The sequence below is a fragment of the Sinohyriopsis cumingii genome, chromosome 5 (genome assembly GCF_028554795.1).
Source record: "Sinohyriopsis cumingii isolate HCF-2022 chromosome 5, ASM2855479v2, whole genome shotgun sequence".
In the NCBI taxonomy this organism is placed as follows: domain Eukaryota; kingdom Metazoa; phylum Mollusca; class Bivalvia; order Unionida; family Unionidae; genus Sinohyriopsis; species Sinohyriopsis cumingii.
The window spans coordinates 2,034,422-2,058,334 of record NC_142965.1 but is presented as its reverse complement, the minus strand read 5'-3'; the positions used below and the strand labels follow the sequence as shown (position 1 = coordinate 2,058,334).

At 33.4% G+C, this 23,913-nt stretch overlaps 1 protein-coding gene across 1 annotated transcript in view; it reads right to left on the bottom strand.

The window, feature by feature from the left end:
- Positions 1-67: 67 nt before the first annotated feature.
- The window catches only part of LOC149798524 (transcription factor RFX4-like), a 68,176-nt gene continuing 44,330 nt past the window's right edge, over positions 68-23,913 (bottom strand). The window contains exons 11-13 of the mRNA XM_089957336.1: positions 11,219-11,313; positions 8,931-9,054; positions 68-2,923 (exon numbers count right to left, since the gene is read on the bottom strand). Of these exons, the coding sequence (XP_089813462.1) occupies positions 2,841-2,923; positions 8,931-9,054; positions 11,219-11,313 (302 nt within the window). The 3' untranslated portion in view covers positions 68-2,840. The remainder of the gene's footprint in view (positions 2,924-8,930; positions 9,055-11,218; positions 11,314-23,913) is intronic.

Genomic DNA, 23,913 nt, shown 5'->3' with positions numbered 1-23,913 from the left:
CATACATTAACAGCCAGTCAGAAGTAATCATTTATTCATACATTTTTAATTGGCATACATTAACAGCCAGTCACAACCTTTTAGCTTCTTTAACTCAAGTGATGCAAATAAATACAATCTTAAGCGATTCCTAAATAAATATATATCACAAGAACCATGAAAGAATGTGTATCCCAAAATTTTAAGTACTCTGTTGCCTATAATTCAGTAATGATGGCTAAAATGTTAAAATGGGACTATGGTTAGGGACAGTTTGCAGTGCTTCTGTTTCTCATCCCATGATTTCTTACCAATTGAACATTTCATTGAAGAAATCTTGGGTACAACTGACTTTAATGCCTACAAAAAAAGGGAGTTTTATGTCCTGGTACAAATGTTGAAGGACTAGACAGCATGACCCTTATCTATCCATCCATCCTTGTTATGCCGTCTTTTGTGAATTTCTCTGGGACTGTGATCTCAAGAGTTGTACAATTTTGTACCTGTCTTGGTAAGTATTCAACCAAAAACAGGGTACTTTGACCAAACTTTCACACTTAAGTGATTTTGGTTAAGTTTTTCAGTTTCTCAAGAATTTTTAGTTCCATATTAATGCAGCTTTGTAGATGCTTCATGACAAACACAAAATTTCACCAAAAACAGATCATTGGAACTTAAATTATATGCTTCAGTGACTTTAAGTTTTGCAATTACATGTTTCTTCTGTATTGATGGCTACGGAGGCATGTAACTTGGGTTGGGTTCCTTTTAGTGAGTACAATGTCATTTTTCCAAAATTAGGTCATTGTTACCTGCATTTCCAATGTCTGACTAGTTAAATGTTTGCATTTATTTAGGTCAATTGATATATTGTTAGTGGCAAGTAAATCTGTTTTTTTTATGTAGATGCATCTTGGTTCAAGACAACACCATATCAAAATTGTGGGTCAGTCTGACCTTTAAAAAGTTATGTGTGCGTTTAGATTAGTTCATCATGCAAATTTTGCTTTATGAAAAGGGATTCATAGCAATCTTATTCTATGAACTCATTTCTAGTTAAACATTTTGAAAAATCCGTACTCAAACAGTATGCGAGTTTACTGAGTACAACTGATACCACAATCTGTACTCAAATAGTACACTGTATGTGAGATTACTCAGTACAACTGATATCACCATTTGCATATCTCAAACTAGATCTGATTTCATGATGTCAAATTGTGCTGTGTGACACAAAGGGTAAATTTTGTCGGACAATTAGGTACCATGGGTCATCAATAATTAGATGGCTAATTCCAGTCACTCCATTTTATAACTAACAATCTTTTATCTAATTTTCATGAAATTTCCAGTATTAGCTTCAAAACATTTCATACACCAGTTAAATTTCATTGGAAGATCTATAATTTATATAGGAAGATGCTACACTGACGAGTCAGCAGTGTTACCTTGTGCTGTGTGACACAGAGTCAGCAGTGTTACCTTGTGCTGTGTGACACACAGTCAGCAGTGTTACCTTGTGCTGTGTGACACAGAGTTAGCAGTGTTACCCTAACTTGGGCTATTCATGAATGTTAAAAAAAAGACCATATAACCATGTTAGGTACAAGACAATCTCAATCATTAAAGTAGCAATGGTGCTTAGAGGTTAGCATGCCAGATTTGCAATCAGAAGGGTGCAAGTTTGATATCCTGCTTAGAGCAGGTCAGCTGCCAGGGTGCATCTATGAGCAAGGCACTCTACTCAATTTACCTTGGTACGATATAACCTTTTCTTTTGTTGATATGCAGTTAAACACCAAACAAATAAATTATTGGAACCTTACTCATCCATGTAATCAGTTCTAAACCATATTCATGTCCCCCAGGTGTGCTTACACTTTCATCTAACTTCCATTTATCAAGAAGATTTAAGGTGATTGATTTGTGCCCCCCCCCCCACAGCAAGGCACTTAATTTGTTCTTTGCTATCAATGTATTTAGCCACTAGTTTGATTGTGAAAAAGTACTTGGTGTTGGCAAATGAAATTTGGCAGGTATATTTTCATCCATATACAGATGACCTGATTATAGGCTCCAGGTGTGGAGTGTTCTAAAGGACTTGCCTTTACAGATCACAGACTTGTCACCTCTGTCTGACCACAAAGAGCTTAGTGTTAGGACTGGTCGGCCTGATGTTAGGATAATGTGACTGAGATATCATGCTACATGTCTGCAACTTTTTAAAGCTACGTTAAAAATCTAAAACACATACAACACACACACAAAATTTTTACAACTTATTTGGCATCGTCATTCCATATATGGAAAAAAGGAAGAAACAGTTCAAAGATCAAGTTCACTGAAGTTAAGTTCATAAGTAGCATGGCTTTTCTCCATGGATGGATAGAAATATAGATCAATTGATCAAATGAGGGGCAGATTGATGTGTGGATACTTGATTGATTGATTGATTTGTAGAATTACTAAGTCACTTTATTTTCCAAAATATTTATTAAACAAAACATAGCATAATGGCTGATAAAGTGTTTAAATATTGTAATTATTTGCATACAGTTTTCAAGGAATGATGTTTAAATTGGTTAAAATGTCAAAAGAAACAGAAGTTAAAAAAAAACGTCATACAGTATTATCAAAAAGGTTTTATAAGTTTTATATCAAAATTTATATATTAAATTATATCACAGCGTGTTTGAAGTAAATTAAATTATGAAAAAAGTACCTCAAAATTTGATCAAAATATGGTAGTGCTCTAAAAATATAAATCATTGTATATAAATTGTTGTATATCAGAAATGATATACCAGCTTAGCAACTATAAAGGCCAATAAAGGTGCTATTGATGATACAAATTTAAAGAGTCACTTTTCCTCATTTTTCAACTGTTCTTCAAGCATGTATTTTGTATAGTCTTTTATTAACATCTCCAGTACAGGAATGGCCTCTGCAATAAAACATTTAAAAGAATCAGCAATGTTGATAAAAATCGATCATTATACTCTGAGAAAAAAAGTTGTTTACTTCACTAAAAACTATTTACAAGTCGAGGGTCACGTAACCAACACACCCTTGATCTCAGCCTTATTATTCCCACAATAAAAATAAATTAAAAAAAAACTTATTTACATGACTGTTACTAATTTTGAATTAAGGTTGGGAATGAGGTCAGCCATATGTGTTTACAAAAGTGAACAGTCGTGGTCAAACTATTTTCTGGAAATGTATCGAGTTCCTGGTAAACAGAACTACATTATTTTGACATATAATGAAATTAGAAAATGAAAAGATTTTAAAACTTACAAACAATTAAATCAGATATAAATAAATCAAATATAAAGAACAATACATTTCAAAATAAATGAGCGTTTATTAGAATCTGTTTGTTGTGAGGCCAAATATTTTGGGGCCCCAAGTGGCTTAGAGGTCTAAGGCACTCGCCTTTACAGATCAGTGATATCTCACCTCTGTTATCACTGTCCATATGGGTTCTACTCTCAGGTTAGGCCAACATGGGCATGTGAGAAAGCTTGCCACTTTCCATGTGTCTATGGTTCTTCCCAGTTTTCCCTCCACTAAATATAATGGCTACCATATATAACCTATTATAATGCTGAAAAATGGCATTCAACCCACAAGAACAAAATATTATATTCAACTGCTGCAGCTGGTATTCAACTACTCTAAGTGATATTCCACACCTATAGTCTGAATATACCTCCCTGTTTGTACCCCCCTACTAATTTAAAAGATGAAAAACACAAATGAGATAAAAGATGCACATAACTTAGTTCATTAATTGATTTATAATTTAAAACCTGATTATGCCCAGGTGGGGCCCTAACACAGTTATCATCTGCGTGTTTCATTCCAAAATATAAGTTTTAAGTGTAAAAGACAACCTGTTCGCCAGTCATTTCCAGTACCTGGACAAGTCCTTTTTTCAGTGAAGGGGTGTATGCACAACAACACGTGTATGTATATAGAAGGACAATACTGGAGCAGTTATTCAAATGATATAGCAGATATACAACTACTGTAGCAGTTATTCAAATGTTGTAGCAGTTATTCAAATAATGTAGCAGATATTCAAATGATGTAGCAGATATTCAACTACTGTAGCAGATATTCAACCGCTGTAGCAGATATTCAAATGACGTAGCAGATATGCAACTACTGCAGTTGTTTAAATGGTATAGCAGATATTTAATGTAGCAGATATTCAAATGATGTAGCAAATATTCAACTACTGTAGCAGATATTCAAATGATGTAGCAAATATTCAACTAGTAGAAATTATTGAAATGATATAGCAGATATTCAACTACAGTAGCAGATATTGAAATGATATAGCAGATATTTAATTAATGTAGCAGATATTGAAATGATATAGCAGATATTTAACTAATGTAGCAGTTATTCAAATGATGTAGCAGTTATTCAAATGATGTAGCAGTTATTCAAATGATGTACAGATATTCAAATGATGGAGCAGATATGCAACTACTGCAGTTATTCAAATGATGTAGCAGTTATTCAAATGATGTAAGCAGTTATTCAAATGATGTAGCAGATATTCAAATAATGGAGCAGATATGCAACTACTGCAGTTATTCAAATGATGTAGCAGTTATTCAAATATTCAAATGATGTAGCAGTTATTCAAATGATGTAGCAGATATGCAACTACTGCAGTTATTCAAATGATGTAAGCAGTTATTCAAATGATGTAGCAGATATTCAAATAATGGAGCAGATATGCAACTACTGCAGTTATTCAAATGATGTAGCAGTTATTCAAATATTCAAATGATGTAGCAGTTATTCAAATGATGTAGCAGATATGCAACTACTGCAGTTATTCAAATGATGTAGCAGTTATTCAAATGATGTAGCAGTTATTCAAATGATGTAGCAGATATTCAACTACTGTAGCAGATATTCAACTACTGTAGCAGATATTCAACTACTAACAGATATTCAAATGATGTAGCAGTTATTCAACCCCTGTAGCAGATTACCAACTAATATTAACAGATTTTCTACTACTGTAATGAGCAAGCATTAAAGTGTTACCAAGTTAACAACTAATTTTTTATCTAGAATTTTATTCAAATATCATGTTTACGCAATATAAACCAAGTGATTTACTGAGGGTCAGATATTACTTGCCATCATTTTAGGGATTTTAATCCCATTGTTGAAATAGAGAAATCACACTTAATTCTTTGTTTACATTGCATAGCAAGCGAGTACAAAGCATCTTACCTATACAGGATGAAGCAATTACTATTAAAGATCTATACTGTCGCAAATGAGAAATTCACTAAAATTTGATGTCACTAATATGCTAAAACAAATGATTTGCAAACATTTGATGACCTAAAATGTTTGTAATTTACAGTACCAAACAAAAACTACCCTGAAAATCTTGAATTTTTGTGTAAACTTAAACTATGATAAAACTACATATTAATAGTGTCCATGTGTACAAACGTATCGGACAGGTAAGAGACACGTGTACAAAAGTATCAGATAGGTGAAAGATGTGTCATTGTCACAGAAGTAAGGGCTATTTGTACATGAAGTCCTAAAGAATAATATAATTTGATGATATCTATTTTACTTTTCAGAAAATTATGGCAAGAGTTTGGATCCCCTACTGACAGTAACTGAATATATCTTGTATGACATTTAAAACTGGAACACTAAATATTAACATAAAATCTAGGAATTTTAACCAATGGCAATGCTACCAGTAAAAGTGTTATAGCTGAATTTATCAATAGCTGGTACACTTTATATACAGTGTTTGTTTGTGGTTCATTATTATTTTTATATGTCAACAACTTAAAATATTACTTTCCATGGATGTGATTGGTCCAAATAAACCCATGAAATATTTCCGAAGTATTTTCAATGCTGATTTGCTGTAACTGGAATTTTTCCATGCCCTAACTTTTGGAAACACTTTATTTGTATTATTCCAATTGGAAGCTGAATAGACATTGAGGGAAAAAATGGATGGGTCACAAAAACACACAGTAATGGTTACATTTGTCAGAATATGGCCTCCTTACTCTAAAAGAATTCTTTGAATGCCAGACTGAAACTTAGAACATGAGTGAACCCACTAGATGTTTGCCTATTTTAATTGAACCAAAAATGTGAGAGAACTGAACAAAACCCATATCAATGACCAACATGAACATACTTAGACTATGCAGAAAAATGTCTGGCACCCAACTGAAATGCAGACAGTCCCCTTTTTATGCTGCTCTTACCATATGATATAGATCTTGCACCATGACCCCAGGACAAGCGTTGTTTCAATTTCACAAACTCGCCTCTACCATGAAAAGAGTAATTACAGCATTGTTCCAAATCAAATAATGTCAATATCTAGTCACAAAACATAAAATCTTGGAATTGCCAGAGTAATTACAGCATTGTTCCAAATCGAATAGTGCCAATATCTAGTCACAAAACATTAAATCTGGGAATTGCCAGAGTTATTTTTACAGCATTGTTCCAAATCAAATAATGCCAATACCTAGTCACAAAACATTAAATCTGGGAATCGCTAAATTACAGCATTGTTCCAAATCAAATAATGCCAATATCTAGTCACAAAACATTAAATCTGGGAATCGCCAGAGTTATTTTTACAGCATTGTTCCAAATCAAATAATGCCAATACCTAGTCACAAAACATTAAATCTGGGAATCGCTAAATTACAGCATTGTTCCAAATCAAATAATGCCAATATCTAGTCACAAAACATTAAATCTGGGAATCGCCAGAGTAATTACAGCATTGTTCCAAATTAAATAATGCCAATATCTAGTCACAAAACATTAAATCTGGGAATCACCATTGTTCCAAATCAAATAATGCCAATATATGGTCACAAAACATTAAATCTGGGAATCGCCAGAGTTATTTTTACAGCATTGTTCCAAATCAAATAATGCCAATATCTAGTCACAAAACATTAAATCTGAGAATCGCCAGAGTAATTACAGCATTGTTCCAAATTAAATAATGCCAATATCTAGTCACAAAACATTAAATCTGAGAATCGCCAGAGTAATTACAGCATTGTTCCAAATTAAATAATGCCAATATCTAGTCACAAAACATTAAATCTGGGAATTACCATTGTTCCAAATCAAATAATACCAATATCTAGTCTCAAAACATTAAATCTGGGAATCACCAGAGTTATTATTACAGCATTGTTCCAAATCAAATAATGCCAATATCTAGTCACAAAACATTAAATCTGGGAATCACCAGAGTAATTACAGCATTGTTCCAAATCAAATAATGCCAATATCTAGTCATAAAACATTAGATCTGGGAATCGCCATTGTCCCAAATCAAATAATGCCAATATCTAGTCACAAAACATTAAATCTGGGAATCACCAGAGTAATTACAGCATTGTCCCAAAAAAGATAATGCCAATATCTAGTCATAAAACATTAGATCTGGGAATCGCCATTGTCCCAAATCAAATAATGCCAATATCTAGTCACAAAACATTAAATCTGGTAATCGCCAGAGTAATTACAGCATTGTTCCAAATCAAATAATGCCAATATCTAGTCACAAAACATTAAATCTGGTAATCGCCAGAGTAATTACAGCATTGTTCCAAATCAAATAATGCCAATATCTAGTCATAAAACATTAGATCTGGGAATCGCCATTGTCCCAAATCAAATAATGCCAATATCTAGTCACAAAACATTAAATCTGGTAATCACCAGAGTAATTACAGCATTGTTCCAAATCAAATAATGCCAATATCTAGTCACAAAACATTAAATCTGGGAATCACCAGAGTAATTACAGCATTGTTCCAAATCAAATAATGCTAATATCTAGTCACAAAACATTAAATCTGGGAATCGCCATTGTTCCAAATCAAATAATGTCAATATCTAGTCAAAAAACATTAAATGTGGGAATCGCCAGAGTAATTACAGCATTGTTCCAAATCAAATAATGCCAATATCTAGTCACAAAACATTAAATCTGGTAATCGCCAGAGTAATTACAGCATTGTTCCAAATCAAATAATGCCAATATCTAGTCACAAAACATTAAATCTGGTAATCGCCAAAGTAATTACAGCATTGTTCCAAATCAAATAATGCCAATATCTAGTCACAAAACATTAAATCTGGGAAGCCATATAAATGCATATCAGCATTGGCACTCAAGAACACCTCAAGATATAGTACAATTTCTGCCTCCAGTAATCAACCCTTAAGACAAATATCCATAAAATGGAATGCTATTTCTTCTGCCATATTCAATAATGCATCTGTGATGCATGTCCATGGAGGAATTGCTTTACTTTTCTATGGAAATGTTGTAACAGTCTCACTGAAATCCAAGCAAATGGCACCTCAACAACTCCAGCTGACCTGACAAGAGTGAACTATGTGACATCACAAAGACTTTCTAGTGAAGATCCAGTGTTGAATAGTGATTGTGTTTATTGATTTCAAATAACTGTTGCTTTCTGAATTAAAGTTTGTAAAAACTACTTCTAAATGTTACTGTCTACTGAATTGCTTCAGCTCACATCTAAGACTATTTTTTTTCACATGTAATTTGCATTTGAGTCAGAACTATATTTTGAAATGAGACGTCAAAAATAATTTGTTGTTTTTTTCTATCCAGATCCACTAAAATGAAAATCATGTGTGAAACAGAACCTCAAATGGGTAATGATTTAATATCGGAATTCTTCAAATTCATAGAATCTACAGTTTTTGTTCAAGGTTCTCAAAGCTGGAAGTTATTCAACGAGTTTCATGAATCTAATGTCAAACCATTACCCATGTAAGGTCACTTATTTCTCTATCTGGTAAGATCAATAGACATTACATTAAAGTCTGATTGGACAATTTATGGAAATGTAACAGCATGTACTTACCAAAAGTGTGTCCTGAGCTTTGCCCTACAACCAGCTGACAGCTGATGACCCCAGTGATGAAGGAGAGAAGGAGAAGAATGTTACGGGCCCTATCTTCCATACAGGTATTCTGCTGAAGACAGTCCTAGACAGGACAATTATAGCGATGCTCATGATTTATTGAATTATGTTCTGCTAGCTTGCCAACAAAATTTTTCTTGGAAAAATTAACTAGTGACCCAGTAACTGAAATTTATATAAATTTACCTGTTTTACTCTGTTGAAGCCATTGGTTCCAAACCAAAGAAACAATACCCTTCCTATGTGCACATTCTCTTTTTATGGGAAATTATCAAGCAGACCATCAGTGTTGAATCTGAAGGTCCCAAACATTTGCATTTTGTTTCCTTTCCATCAAAAATATCCTTAGAATCTTCATTATAATAATGTCTAATGATTTTGCTGCTTAATGGCCCTTTATCACATTAAAATGTGCATGGTAATGAATGCTTAATTATGCAACATTTTTTAAAAATCGGAAGCAAATTTGATTTTTTTTAAAAATTAGCCCTGCAGGGTCTTTGATAGTTTTAGTAATTTGCATATTTTGTTAATTTTTTATCAATCTCGCGTGCTTTAAAGGTTCTGGTTACAAATTTTTAAAAACACTCATGCATCTTCGTCTTTTTTGTTTTTTAAATTTTGAACATATCATGATTTCAGATGAGTTGGATGATAATTTTGTCCACTTTTTCTCAATTTTATGACTAAATCTTATCATATGTTTGGCAATTCCAAATATAATTTTAGTATATGTATATATTATATATATGATACAAATAAATTTAAACAAATAGCAATATATAGATTAATTTGACTAATTTTTTGAGAATTCTGACCATGAAAGTGCAATCTGTAAAGCTAATTGTAAAATTATCCAAGACACATATTATCTGGGGCTAGAGTCAACTATACATCCCACAATGACATCCATGTATTATTTTAAACTCGGATTTAATACACTATCTGGTCCCATATTATTTATGCATGAAGTTCCAAGTCCTCAAATTTTCAGTCTACTGCTTGATTTGTAATCAATTTAGAATAAATTATGCTGAATTCCAATTATAAAATTTCACCCCATGTGTAAACCTACAGAATGGGAATGCACTCCAGTGTAATTCCAGAGTGGGAACGTGCTCTAAACATAATACTATAGAACAGGAGTGCACTCCAAGTGTAATACCACTCAGTAGGAATGCATTCCAAGTGTAATATTATAGAGTAGGAATGCACTCCAAGTGTAATACTATACAGAGAGAATGCACTCCAAGTGTAATACTATAAAGTGGAAGTGCACTCCAAGTGTAATACCACAGAGGAAATGTACTCTCAAGAATAATACTGTAGAGTGGGAATACACTCCAAGTGTAATACTATACAGAGGGAATGCACTCAAAGTGTATTACTACAGAGAAGGAATGCACTCCAAGTGTAATACTATAAAGTGGAAATGCACTCCAAGTGTGATACCACAGAGGGAATGTACTCTCAAGTGTAATACTATAGTGTGGGAATGCACTCTAAGTGTATTACTACAGAGAAGGAATGCACTCCAAGTGAAATACCACAGAGAAGGAATGCACTCCAAGTGTAATACCATAGAGAGGGAATGCACTCCAGGTGTAATACCACAGAGAGGGAATACACTCCAAGTGTAATATCAAAGAGTGGGAATGCACTCCAGGTGTAATACTATAAAGTGGGAATGCATTGCAAGTGTAATATCACAGTGAGGGATTGCACTCCAAGTGTAATATCACAGAGAGGGAATGCACTCCAAGTGTAATACTGTAGAGTGGAAATGCACTCCAAGTGTAATACAATATAGATGGAATTAATTCCAAGTGTAATACTATAACAAGAGAATGCACTCTATGTTATACCAGTGTGAGAATGTTTTACAGTAAAAAGTTTAGCAATTTAGCTATCTCGGAGATCATCAAAATTTACTACATTAAATATCAAAACCTGTCCATCAGTCTATATCTGCAATCCCTAAAATATAGCTAGCAAAAATTTAAATTAGCACCTGAACAAAATATCAATTTTACATCCATAAAAGTTCTAAGCATTAGGGATCTGATTTCAAACGTACGAGTGAGACACTGACTTTTGTGCTTATTATTTATTTTTCCAAATAGAGGTCACTGACACTGCACTATTCGATGTTTGAGATTTACAATACAAATATTTTTTTATTGAAAATTATTTCTTGTATATACCCTTTGTAAATTTTAACAACCTACCTGTGTGAGACACTGGAAGATAAATATTTTCAACCAGACCATGTATCTGTCCAAAGTGGCCTGCTCTGATAATAATCTCTGGAACTCGGCTATACCTATAAAAATAACATACATTATTGACACCTTTATCCTGTATTTCATCAATCTGTTACAAAAATAAAATGCACACATTTCAAAATATTATTTGTTTTAATACCCTCACCTCTGTAAAGACAAGTATATTTAGTACTTTTCATGTCCATCCAAGTCTATTTAACCCTAACCCTAACCCACAACTCTTCCTACACTTTTTTGATGGATTGCCATGAAACTTTGTAAATAAATATGGTCATAAATATTGGCATTTTTGATTTGCAACTGAATTCAATGGATGAAAAAAATCTTGCTAAGGCAACTTGTTACATATTTTAATGGATCACCATGAAACTTGGCAAATGTTATTACACCTTGGTAAATGTTATTACACCTTGGTAAATGTTATTACACATTAGTAAATGTTATTACACCTTGGTAAATGTTATTACACCTTAGTAAATGTTATTACACCTTGGTAAATGTTATTACACCTATCCCATGATAACTCGTGCAGAACGGGGTCCAAAAACATGGACTGCATTATAAGTGAGGGCATGAGTTACCAAGGGACCTCCAAAAGAATCAGCTGGACATCGAGAAAATGGAGAGAGGGGAAGTAGGTTGTTTAATGTCTGAATCCTTGCTTTACAATCACATTGAAAATAATTATCAATAAAGTGCTTTGTCTAATGAAGTTGTTCATTATTCTGCATAAATTACATTTATTTTCAAAATGTCCAACATCTAAAAGATCGTTAACATTCCAACTGTTTTCAACAATCATCATGTGTACACGAGAACATTTGTGTATTATGTCACTGCTTTTTGGCTTGTTCAATAGTCTGGTTCCCAGAGTTGTATGGTACAGTTTAGAACAAAGCAGAGAGTGTAAGAAGCAGGAAACCAGACTAACAGTTAATACATCTCCAAACAAGATAACTTTAAATTAAAATAATTTTGCAACATTTATTTTGGTAAAACATTGTCTACATTGAAACTAAATTTCTGTATTGTTCAATTAATGCAATATTGATGCCATGTTTTAACTGCGAGTAATGTGAAACTTCATACCATCCTTGAGGATATCTCTATGCATCTGTTCATGGATTCTTTGAAACTTGTTTGCCGACAATGGTCCATATCGTGAAACAAAGTTCTTTATTTTACAAAATATTTATCTGACTTGGTTTCCTTGCTATCATTCATCACAGTTAATTTAAGGTAGTTTAATTATATTACATACACAACAACATTTATAACAGTGTTCATTTGATCAACTGAAATGAGTTCACTCGACATACGACCATGGCTACATGATCATAAAGGGGACAAAAAACCCGACCTGCACAATTTTATTGTAAATAAGATATTTAGTAGTTTGTGTATATAATCTATCCCGACTATTTTTCTTTGCATCTATTGTATTTGCACAAACATTTCATACAAAATATTGTCCTGTATTCCGAGATAAAATGGAAAGAACTTGCCCCGAATTTGTTAGCTCCCTTCCATACAAACAGGATGTGATGTCATTTGAGACGATTATCGTACAAGAGTTGTATTCAATTTGTGCAGCGAAGTGTCAAGTAGAAACAAGATGGTTCAATGCGCAGCTCTAAATTGTGTGAATAATAGCAGTTCTGGAACAATCCTCAATTATTTTACTCTTTCTTTCCCTCCATCTTTGAAAAGTAAGAAATTATCTACCAAATGAAATTCATTCAATGTTTCCAACATCAATTTATTATGCACATTTGATTTTGTATGTAACTGCATCAGATGAATATGCATTTTCTTCCACACTTACGTTCAAGACTGTTTTCCACTCATTGTATAATAAACCCCTCCTTCCCATTCTGCATTCATCTTGTTTGTGTAATGTCGATAATAGAAAAATAAATCACTTATAATTGAAAGTCTGTGTGTTCATATAAACTTGTTATAACTACACACATCAGAACACCATGATACAATTTTTTAAACAAATGTTACTGTTAACTTTCTTGATTGATAAATCTATTATACTAACATTATTCATTAATGTGGTAATTACTCTCAAACTCAGACAGGCTGATTCAGTACAAATCGCTGACTGATTCGGCTCATATATCTGGCTGATTCTCTGAGCTTCCAAGCTGATTTGGACCATGTGAAATATTATTCAGTTTAGTCCAGGATTTAAATGTGACGTTTAAATTTGATTTTAAAGATGATCTTCTTATTATGTCCCAAGTATGTTGAGCAGTTCAAATATGCATTTAAAGTAAAAAATCCCGTTAGTATACATGATCATGGTATTGTTATATATAATAAAATAATGTAATCATGTTTATTGTGCATCGGCAATTTAGTAGTGAAATATTTTTTAAATTTCTCGTTCAACTTTAAACAGTTTGTTTTATTAATAAATAATAAAATTACAAACACGGACAAAAAAGAAAAAATAAACTAAATGATGGGCGTAGTAGATGATAGCTTTCAGAAACCATCTGAATTCTGTGCATTAGCCATGATGTTGAACTCAACAGCGACTGGATTTCCTGAGTAGGTGTCAATCATGCTTTTTATCGAATTCAAGTATCATTCATCAATGGTTAGCAAATCTCAATGAAAAATCAGATTAAATTGTTCAGTTAGAGAGATGATACTATAAGCCTTCGGATTATTGATGGTCAGCAAGAATTCAGTCGATTTCGGGTTATAGAGGTCCATGCCAAAAAAAGTCATCTCAGGATGACTTCAGTTTTTAGGTTGGAGCCCTTTCATGTATAAAACTGCAGAGGTCACATCACGCTTACACCTGCTCTATTTTTCCAATTAAAATGCATTTAATGATTTGACGAACAGAGCAAAAGTGAGAGATACCACTTCTTTTTTGTTAAGTACAGAAGCGGAGTTGATCATATGGAAAAGTTGAAAAGCTGCACATTTTTAAGGATTTAATAAGTTATTAAGTTGAAGAAAAACAACAATAAATAAACCTTAACAACCATGTGGTGACATCTCAGAATTACTATATGATCCTTGGGGCAACTTCTCCAGGCGAAGTGGGGTGACTTCTCCGACCACCATGGGGCCACTTCTCCTAACACCATGGATGAGTTCTCCCAGGGCAAGTTCTCCATAATTCATTATCAACAATGCCAGTGTGTACAGTGTCTCAAATGACGTCACACCCGCTATTTTTACAGGCGGAGGGAAGCGCGTTGTTCTATTCAAGACAGATCAGGGGAGATGATCTGTTTTTCATAAATTTCTTCGTAACAATTAAGAATAAAAGGTACAAATTTTCTGAAAATGAACCTACAAATTTTCTGAAAATGAAACTTATACATATAGCAAATTATATATGAAGTTTGCACGAATTTCAGTTTTGCATGTTTGTCCCCTTTAAGCTTCTAGGTATTGCTAAACTTTTAACTTTTCTTTTATTCTGCCTCCTTTACTTAATTCAAAAGATGTAATAATACAAAGGAGACCATCTTTTAATTCAATGCAACCATACAACAAGAGCCTCCATATGTCAGATATCAAAACACGGTCAGACCTTAATTAGGTTCTCAGAGAAACACTTGTGGACATAGCTGTGCGGGTAGATTGACACATTTTGCATTTTAAAAAACATTGCATTTATGACGATTACACTTAAATGGAACTAAAAGATAGAACTAAAACACAAAATGCACTTGATAAAATGTATTTAATTGATATTTATTTATTATAGTACTGCCTTTGATAGGAATAAGTGACATTTTTATTGATCAAATTTTCCTTGAATATCATTAATTACGGTGTACTAAGAACGTCATTTTGAAAGAAAATTTAACAAATTATATGATTCTTATTAAATTTAATTTCATAAAGTTCATTAAACTTTTCAGGTCCTCTTTACCGATTTGGATCATAAAGTTTCTTATACCAATTTTAATCACGATTTCTTTCAAGTTCAACAAATATGGATATATCTTTTAGTATTTTCTGGTTAAAAAAATGAGATCCATGCCTAACCTCACATTATAAGCGGTTTTGCGAGTTAGCAGGGTGCAAGTTATCTGAAGATGTGTAATTCAACAAATCATTTTGCTCCCACAATTTTTGTTAGGGTTATTGCCCTTTGTGTTTTGTAGCTTAGTGCACCATTTTCCACAACTGCATTAGTACAAATAATTCAAGTATTTGATGCACTGCCATGCACCTTTTTAGATGGTAATGAGAGTGATTGTTCCTTTTTGTACTTGGCAGTGAATTCAATTCAAGCCTTGGAAATTCTTAAAATCATTATCTGACGATGTGCCTAGTGACAAATCCTTGTCTTCCTGGGATTTTTGTTAGAGTTAAGGCTCTTTTGACTCTGATGCAGTGCAAGACAGAATCTTGTGACCAAAACTAGTCTCAATTTTCAATGGAATGCCATGAAATTTTGCAAGTGTTATGATGTTTGAATTATTGCCCCTTTTGTCCTGCAGCTGAATTTCCTAACCCAGGCTGTCATCTCTATAAATCTGTTCATGGTGGAAAAATTTATTAGGAGTCAAAACTTTCTGGTTTATTTGGATGGAGGGGTACACCAAAAGATTGTTTGGAGAAGAAACCTGGAGTTTGGTCACCTTTTATCCCTCGAATGCACTCTTCTGTACTTCTTTCTTAAGCTGAACCAGTCTGAACTGGTAAAATTAAATGGGGTCAATGATAATGAAAATGAAGCCAGTAATCCTCCCTTAAGATAAAATGGACCCAAATGTTGCCCACGATGCCTGATAAAGCCTCTGGAAAGAGAACCAGTCAGGCACAAATTGGCATATAAGGGGAAGGGACTGCATGAGAAGGTGTGACAAGTCTCTATGACTGATAGCCACCCTCCTTAAGAAATGGGGAGTAGCCTGAAGACTTTCTCCCCTGGCCTCCATGAACCTCAAATAGCAAATGATGGGTAGGAAGGAGTTTTTAATTGGGCTTGCTTGTGTGTCTATTGATGCGTGACTTGCTAGAGAAATGTGGGGAGAGGTCCCTACAAGTCAATCAGTGGGACTGTGCAGTGCACTTCTTTACTGGTTTAAATGGGCCTGGATTTGTGGTCCAATATCAATTTTGCTGGTCCCTAAAACCATGAGAATATGCTATAGAGCAGAGGTGCACAACCTTTTTTGGCCAAGGGCTAGATTGCATTTTCTAAGACCACTCATGGTCCACAAACACTTATTTCTTTAATATAATTACTGTTCACGGGCCAGATTTCTGTGTTGTTTTAATTTGCCCTGAGAACCAGACAGAACACATTCATGGGCTGGATCTGGCCTGCAGGCCACGGGTTGTGCACCCCTGCTATAGAGAGGATGAAATGAACTGAAGATCATTTTTGCCTTGAGAGGTGCGGCCCTCAAAGATTATTGTTGTGCTTCAGCAAGACCTTGGGCATCGCAAAGGCTACCTCAATTACAAGGACAGCACATGTCTGGATGTCAACAAATTCTTTACTGGTTTCAATGGGCCAAGAGTCATAGTCTGAAATCGTCTGCTGGTCCCTCCAACTCCAAGATACCTCAGAGGGGAGTAGTTGAACTGATGAGTGTGTTTTCCTTTGAGAGGTTCAGCTTTCAACAGATTATTGTTTTGGTCCAGCAAGGCTACATCTCTGTGACAGCGAAGAAGCTCAACACAGTGCCATCAAAATGGACGGCACATGTCTAGATGTCTTAGCCATGGTCTCAAGCAGTGAAGCACAGCTGGAAACAACAACTCCTTCTTAAAGAGATTGAAGAAGGCTAAAAAAAGATCATCATGAGCAGCTAGGTCATGGGCCTTAAGCTCAAGGCCTTTAAGGTTTTAACAAAGACACAAACCCAGATCACAGCAGATATCCCCACATAAGAAGCATCTGAGTCAAAAAGGGGAGGCCTGGCCACACCTTCTGCTGCCTGACAGATTCATGGCACCAGGAAAAGTTTTCTACAAGCTTCCGAATGTAAGTGAGAAGAAAGAAGATCCTTTCTTCCCTTCCTCAATAAGTGAGGCAACTTAGCTCCATGTCCAACACATTGACTAAAGGCAGTGAACTGAATATCCATCCATGCACACCAACCATTACACGAACGTGGAGTAAATGTCACATAAGGCATATGTATTCCTGCACTTACTCACACCTTGAGACATATTATGTCACTGAAAGGGAACAAAATATAAAACAAAACAACTGGAAACTAAAAAAGGGTACAACATGCTCACCTTGACACCAACATAAAGAAAGAGAACAACTAACAAAAGCACTGAGTAAGTTGAAAAACCCCTTCACAATTAGATCAAAACATGCAGGGACTGATTAGAAAATAACAATGGCAATCAAAACATGCAGGGACTGATTAGAAAATAACAATGGCAATCAAAACATGCAGGGACTGATTAGAAAATAACAATGGCAATGAGAAACCAAACATTTATTTCAAAAAATGAAGCTTAAATTTGCTGACATCCTAAAATATGAACTTGCATGATCAGTCTAAGTTTTAAAAAAAGGAAGGTATTCTGTAAGTTCGCTGTGACTTAGAAATCCAAATGGGATCAGGTTCTTTTCAGTTCTGAGTATTCAATTACTAACTAGAGGAAGGAATATTAGTTTGGACTGAGAGATTAGCATTCCAGAAAAGGAAATAAGCAGATAATGTACTACTGCTATTAATTTTATATCTTACGGAATTTGATATTAATAAAATCGGAGGGGATACACATTGTTATCCAATAAACTGGCTTTTAATCCTCATTTATCATCATATTTTGTATTCATTGCACACTAAAATTGTATTCACTTACATAGTAAATGTGAACATAATAAAAATCTAGGATTTTTATTGACCTCACTTTTGGGAACTTTTTGCCTTAATATTCTAGGTTTCTGAGTTTATTTTAACTATAAACATTATAAGTCATGACATGACTTTCCTAAATGTTAGTTTCCTGTGACTTTTCTTTTAAATAAACTGGTCAATGATTAAAGGTTTATCAACAAAAGTTTGAAGTTTAGTAACTGATTTTCTTTAAAAATATTATTTAAAAAAACAGGCCACAAGTCTTCATATTTTATGAAGAAAAAAACCTAGGCCTCTGATATTCAAAGTTTTATATAAAAAAAACCTCAGCCAACAAATCTTTTTGAAAAAGAATCCAAGAAAACAAAGCTACAAGATTTTATGAAAAATACTGGGCTACTGGTCTTAAAAGTACATGATAGAACCTGGACCACTAACCTTTACAATTTATGCCATATGACACTAACCTTTACACTAACCATTACAATTTATGCCATATGACACTAACCTTTACACTAATCTTTACAATTTATGCCATATGACACTAACCTTTACACTAACCTTTACAATTTATGCCATATGACACTAACCTTTACACTAACCATTACAATTTATGCCATATGACACTAACCTTTACACTAACCATTACAATTTATGCCATATGACACTAACCTTTACACTAATCTTTACAATTTATGCCATATGACACTAACCTTCACACTAACCTTTACAATTTATGCCATATGACACTAACCTTTACACTAACCTTTACAATTTATGCCATATGACACTAACCTTTACACTAACCATTACAATTTATGCCATATGACACTAACCTTTACACCAACCTTTACAATTTATGCCATATGACACTAACCTTTACACTAACCTTTACAATTTATGTCATATGACACTAACCTTTACACTAACCATTACAATTTATGCCATATGACACTAACCTTTACACCAACCTTTACAATTTATGCCATATGACACTAACCTTTACACTAACCTTTACAATTTATGCCATGACACTAACCTTTACACTAACCTTTACAATTTATGCCATATGACACTAACCTTTACACCAACCTTTACAATTTATGCCATATGACACTAACCTTTACACCAACCTTTACAATTTATGCCATATGACACTAACCTTTACACTAACCTTTACAATTTATGCCATATGACACTAACCTTTACACTAACCTTTACAATTTATGCCATATGACACTAACCTTTACACTAACCATTACAATTTATGCCATATGACACTAACCTTTACACTAACCTTTACAATTTATGCCATATGACACTAACCTTTACACCAACCTTTACAATTTATGCTATATGACACTAACCTTTACACTAACCATTACAATTTATGCCATATGACACTAACCTTTACACCAACCTTTACAATTTATGCCATATGACACTAACCTTTACACAAACCTTTACAATTTATGCCATATGACACTAACCTTTACACTAACCATTACAATTTATGCCATATGACACTAACCTTTACACTAACCATTACAATTTATGCCATATGACACTAACCTTTACACTAACCTTTACAATTTATGCCATATGACACTAACCTTTACACCAACCTTTACAATTTATGCCATATGACACTAACCTTTACACTAACCATTACAATTTATGCCATATGACACTAACCTTTACACCAACCTTTACAATTTATGCCATATGACACTAACCTTTACACTAACCTTTACAATTTATGCCATATGACACTAACCTTTACACCAACCTTTACAATTTATGCCATATGACACTAACCTTTACACTAACCATTACAATTTATGCCATATGACACTAACCTTTACACCAACCTTTACAATTTATGCCATATGACACTAACCTTTACACTAACCATTACAATTTATGCCATATGACACTAACCTTTACAATTTATGCCATATGACACTAACCTTTACACCAACCTTTACAATTTATGCCATATGACACTAACCTTTACACTAACCATTACAATTTATGCCATATGACACTAACCTTTACACTAACCTTTACAATTTATGCCATATGACACTAACCTTTACACTAACCTTTACAATTTATGCCATATGACACTAACCTTTACACTAACCATTACAATTTATGCCATATGACACTAACCTTTACACTAACCTTTACAATTTATGCCATATGACACTAACCTTTACACCAACCTTTACAATTTATGCTATATGACACTAACCTTTACACTAACCATTACAATTTATGCCATATGACACTAACCTTTACACCAACCTTTACAATTTATGCCATATGACACTAACCTTTACACTAACCTTTACAATTTATGCCATATGACACTAACCTTTACACTAACCATTACAATTTATGCCATATGACACTAACCTTTACACCAACCTTTACAATTTATGCCATATGACACTAACCTTTACACTAACCATTACAATTTATGCCATATGACACTAACCTTTACACTAACCTTTACAATTTATGCCATATGACACTAACCTTTACACCAACCTTTACAATTTATGCCATATGACACTAACCTTTACACCCACCTTTACAATTTATGCCATATGACACTAACCTTTACACTAACCATTACAATTTATGCCATATGACACTAACCTTTACACCAACCTTTACAATTTATGCCATATGACACTAACCTTTACACTAACCTTTACAATTTATGCCATATGACACTAACCTTTACACCAACCTTTACAATTTATGCCATATGACACTAACCTTTACACTAACCATTACAATTTATGCCATATGACACTAACCTTTACACCAACCTTTACAATTTATGCCATATGACACTAACCTTTACACTAACCATTACAATTTATGCCATATGACACTAACCTTTACAATTTATGCCATATGACACTAACCTTTACACCAACCTTTACAATTTATGCCATATGACACTAACCTTTACACTAACCATTACAATTTATGCCATATGACACTAACCTTTACACTAACCTTTACAATTTATGCCATATGACACTAACCTTTACAACAACCTTTACAATTTATGCCATATGACACTAACCTTTACACTAACCATTACAATTTATGCCATATGACACTAACCTTTACACCAACCTTTACAATTTATGCCATATGACACTAACCTTTACACCAACCTTTACAATTTATGCCATATGACACTAACCTTTACACTAACCATTACAATTTATGCCATATGACACTAACCTTTACACCAACCTTTACAATTTATGCCATATGACACTAACCTTTACACTAACCATTACAATTTATGCCATATGACACTAATCTTTACACTAACCTTTACAATTTATGCCATATGACACTAACCTTTACACTAACCTTTACAATTTATGCCATATGACACTAACCTTTACACCAACCTTTACAATTTATGCCATATGACACTAACCTTTACACCAACCTTTACAATTTATGCCATATGACACTAACCTTTACACTAACCATTACAATTTATGCCATATGACACTAACCTTTACACTAACCATTACAATTTATGCCATATGACACTAACCTTTACACCAACCTTTACAATTTATGCCATATGACACTAACCTTTACACTAACTTTACAATCTGTACCATATGACACTAACCTTTACACTAACCTTTACAATTTATGCCATATGACACCAACCTTTACACTAACCTTTATAATTTATGTCATATGACACTAACCTTTCCAATTTATGCCATATGAAACTAACCTTTACACTAACCTTTACAATTTATGCCATATGACACTAACCTATACCCTAACCTTTACAATTTATGCCATATGACACTAATCTTTACACTAACCTTTACAATTTATGCCATATGACACCAACCTTTACAATTTATGCCATATGACACTAACCTTTACACTACACTTTCCAATTTGATCAAAAAACGCCTCACCATTGGTCTTCAAATTTGATAAACAAAGACTGTGCTTAAAGATTAGCAAATAAAATTAACATATATTTACTAAAAGAGATAAATTTAGTTAAACAGCTTTTTAATGTGATTTTAGTCAAATTTTGTAATAAATCTGTTAATAATTTTGAAGATTATGCTTATAATTCAAGATTTTTAGACCAAAAGGTGGAATTTTTTCAAATATCAACCAAAATTTTAAATAATAAATGGAGCATGTGGTCCAAGACCTATGCTTTTAGACTAGTATTTTCAAGAAAACTGGTTAAACTGGACAGAACAGAGAAAGTTGCCCAGAACCAATGGTTTCTATATTACTTTGATGTAAATTAGTATCACCTCAATCCTGCAAGACAGCTGTGTTTCAATACTTTGATTGCATGTTACTGATGCAAAATAAATATTTCACCATAAAGAATTGTGATAAAAAACAACACAAATGCTGAAAATTCTGATAGCATATTCAAAACGGGGTTATCAGAAACAGTGACCATGAGAAAGACACTGGCAACCCTGGTAAAGATTTTACAAGAGCTAATAGAGACAACATCACAAGACAAAAGAATAGGAGGTTCCACAGATTCAAAAGTAGAAGAGAGTGGAAAAAAGAAATAAAGTGAAGAAAACAAATTAAGAGAGGTAAAGAAACCGTGTTAAACCTCTCACATAGGAGATTAACTGATAATGACTATATACTGTCAGGCAAAGGGCTAAAATTTTGTCCCAAACCAAAATGTCACAATAAAAATAAATTAGCTGAAGAAATTTGTAATTTTCCTAGACGCCTAAAATTAACATAATTTTTTTTATGATAAAGCATGCAAGAATTCAGAGAGTAAATCGATTTCTTTTCATTCTAAAAAAAATGGGTTATTTTAACACAATTAAATCATCTTTTACACAGTGGACGTGATTCATATTTAGATTTTTATATTGATGCGATCACAAAAGAGATATTAACTGGTAATCATAAAAAGCTATATCATAGTAATATTTCTAAGGATGAAATTAAGTCTTTATATAATCTAATGAATGATGACAGTATAGTTATTAAAAAGGCTGATAAATCAAACACTATTATTATTATGAATCAAGATGATTATGTTAAAGAAGTTGAATGTCAATTAAATAATGGAAAATACTACAAACATATTAACAAAAGCCCGTCAATAGAAATTAAATAAAAAATTTCAATATGCATTAATGAGATTGCTAAAAATAATAATTCCGTATACACCGCTCCCTCGATAACTTGCGCCCGGATAACTCGCGATCCTGCTTATAACGCGGTGTCCATCTTGGCTCCCGATTTTTTCCAGCGAAAATGTATTTAAAATATCTTTAAAATATGCTGAACATGAAAAAATTACGATAAGAATTGATAAATTAAACCTGGATGCATTGCTCGTTTTATCATCGAAAATGGTGATTAATGCCCATAAAAATATAATCCATATTTTGAAATTTGCAAGTTCTAAAGAAGAATTAATTTCAGAGATCTTGAAAACGCTTAATTACGCGTATTTGGACACCAATTTTTGATCTGGGACACAGAAAATCACTAAGGCAGGAGTCCTCCGTACGCATGTAATAGGTGCACGGGAAAATTCAAAGATTTGCCGGTCCTGTTTCAGCCACCTGCTTTGTTGGAAAATGTGTTGATCACTTAACTGTGCTGATATTTACAATGACAGAATTCAGTGACTGAAAGACTCTTTGATGTACTGTTGCCATTTTATAAGAGTACGTTAAAAAAAAAACAAAAAAAAAACATGATGCAACAGCTAGGCGGCTAGTTCAAAGGCTTTGACTGGCGGCC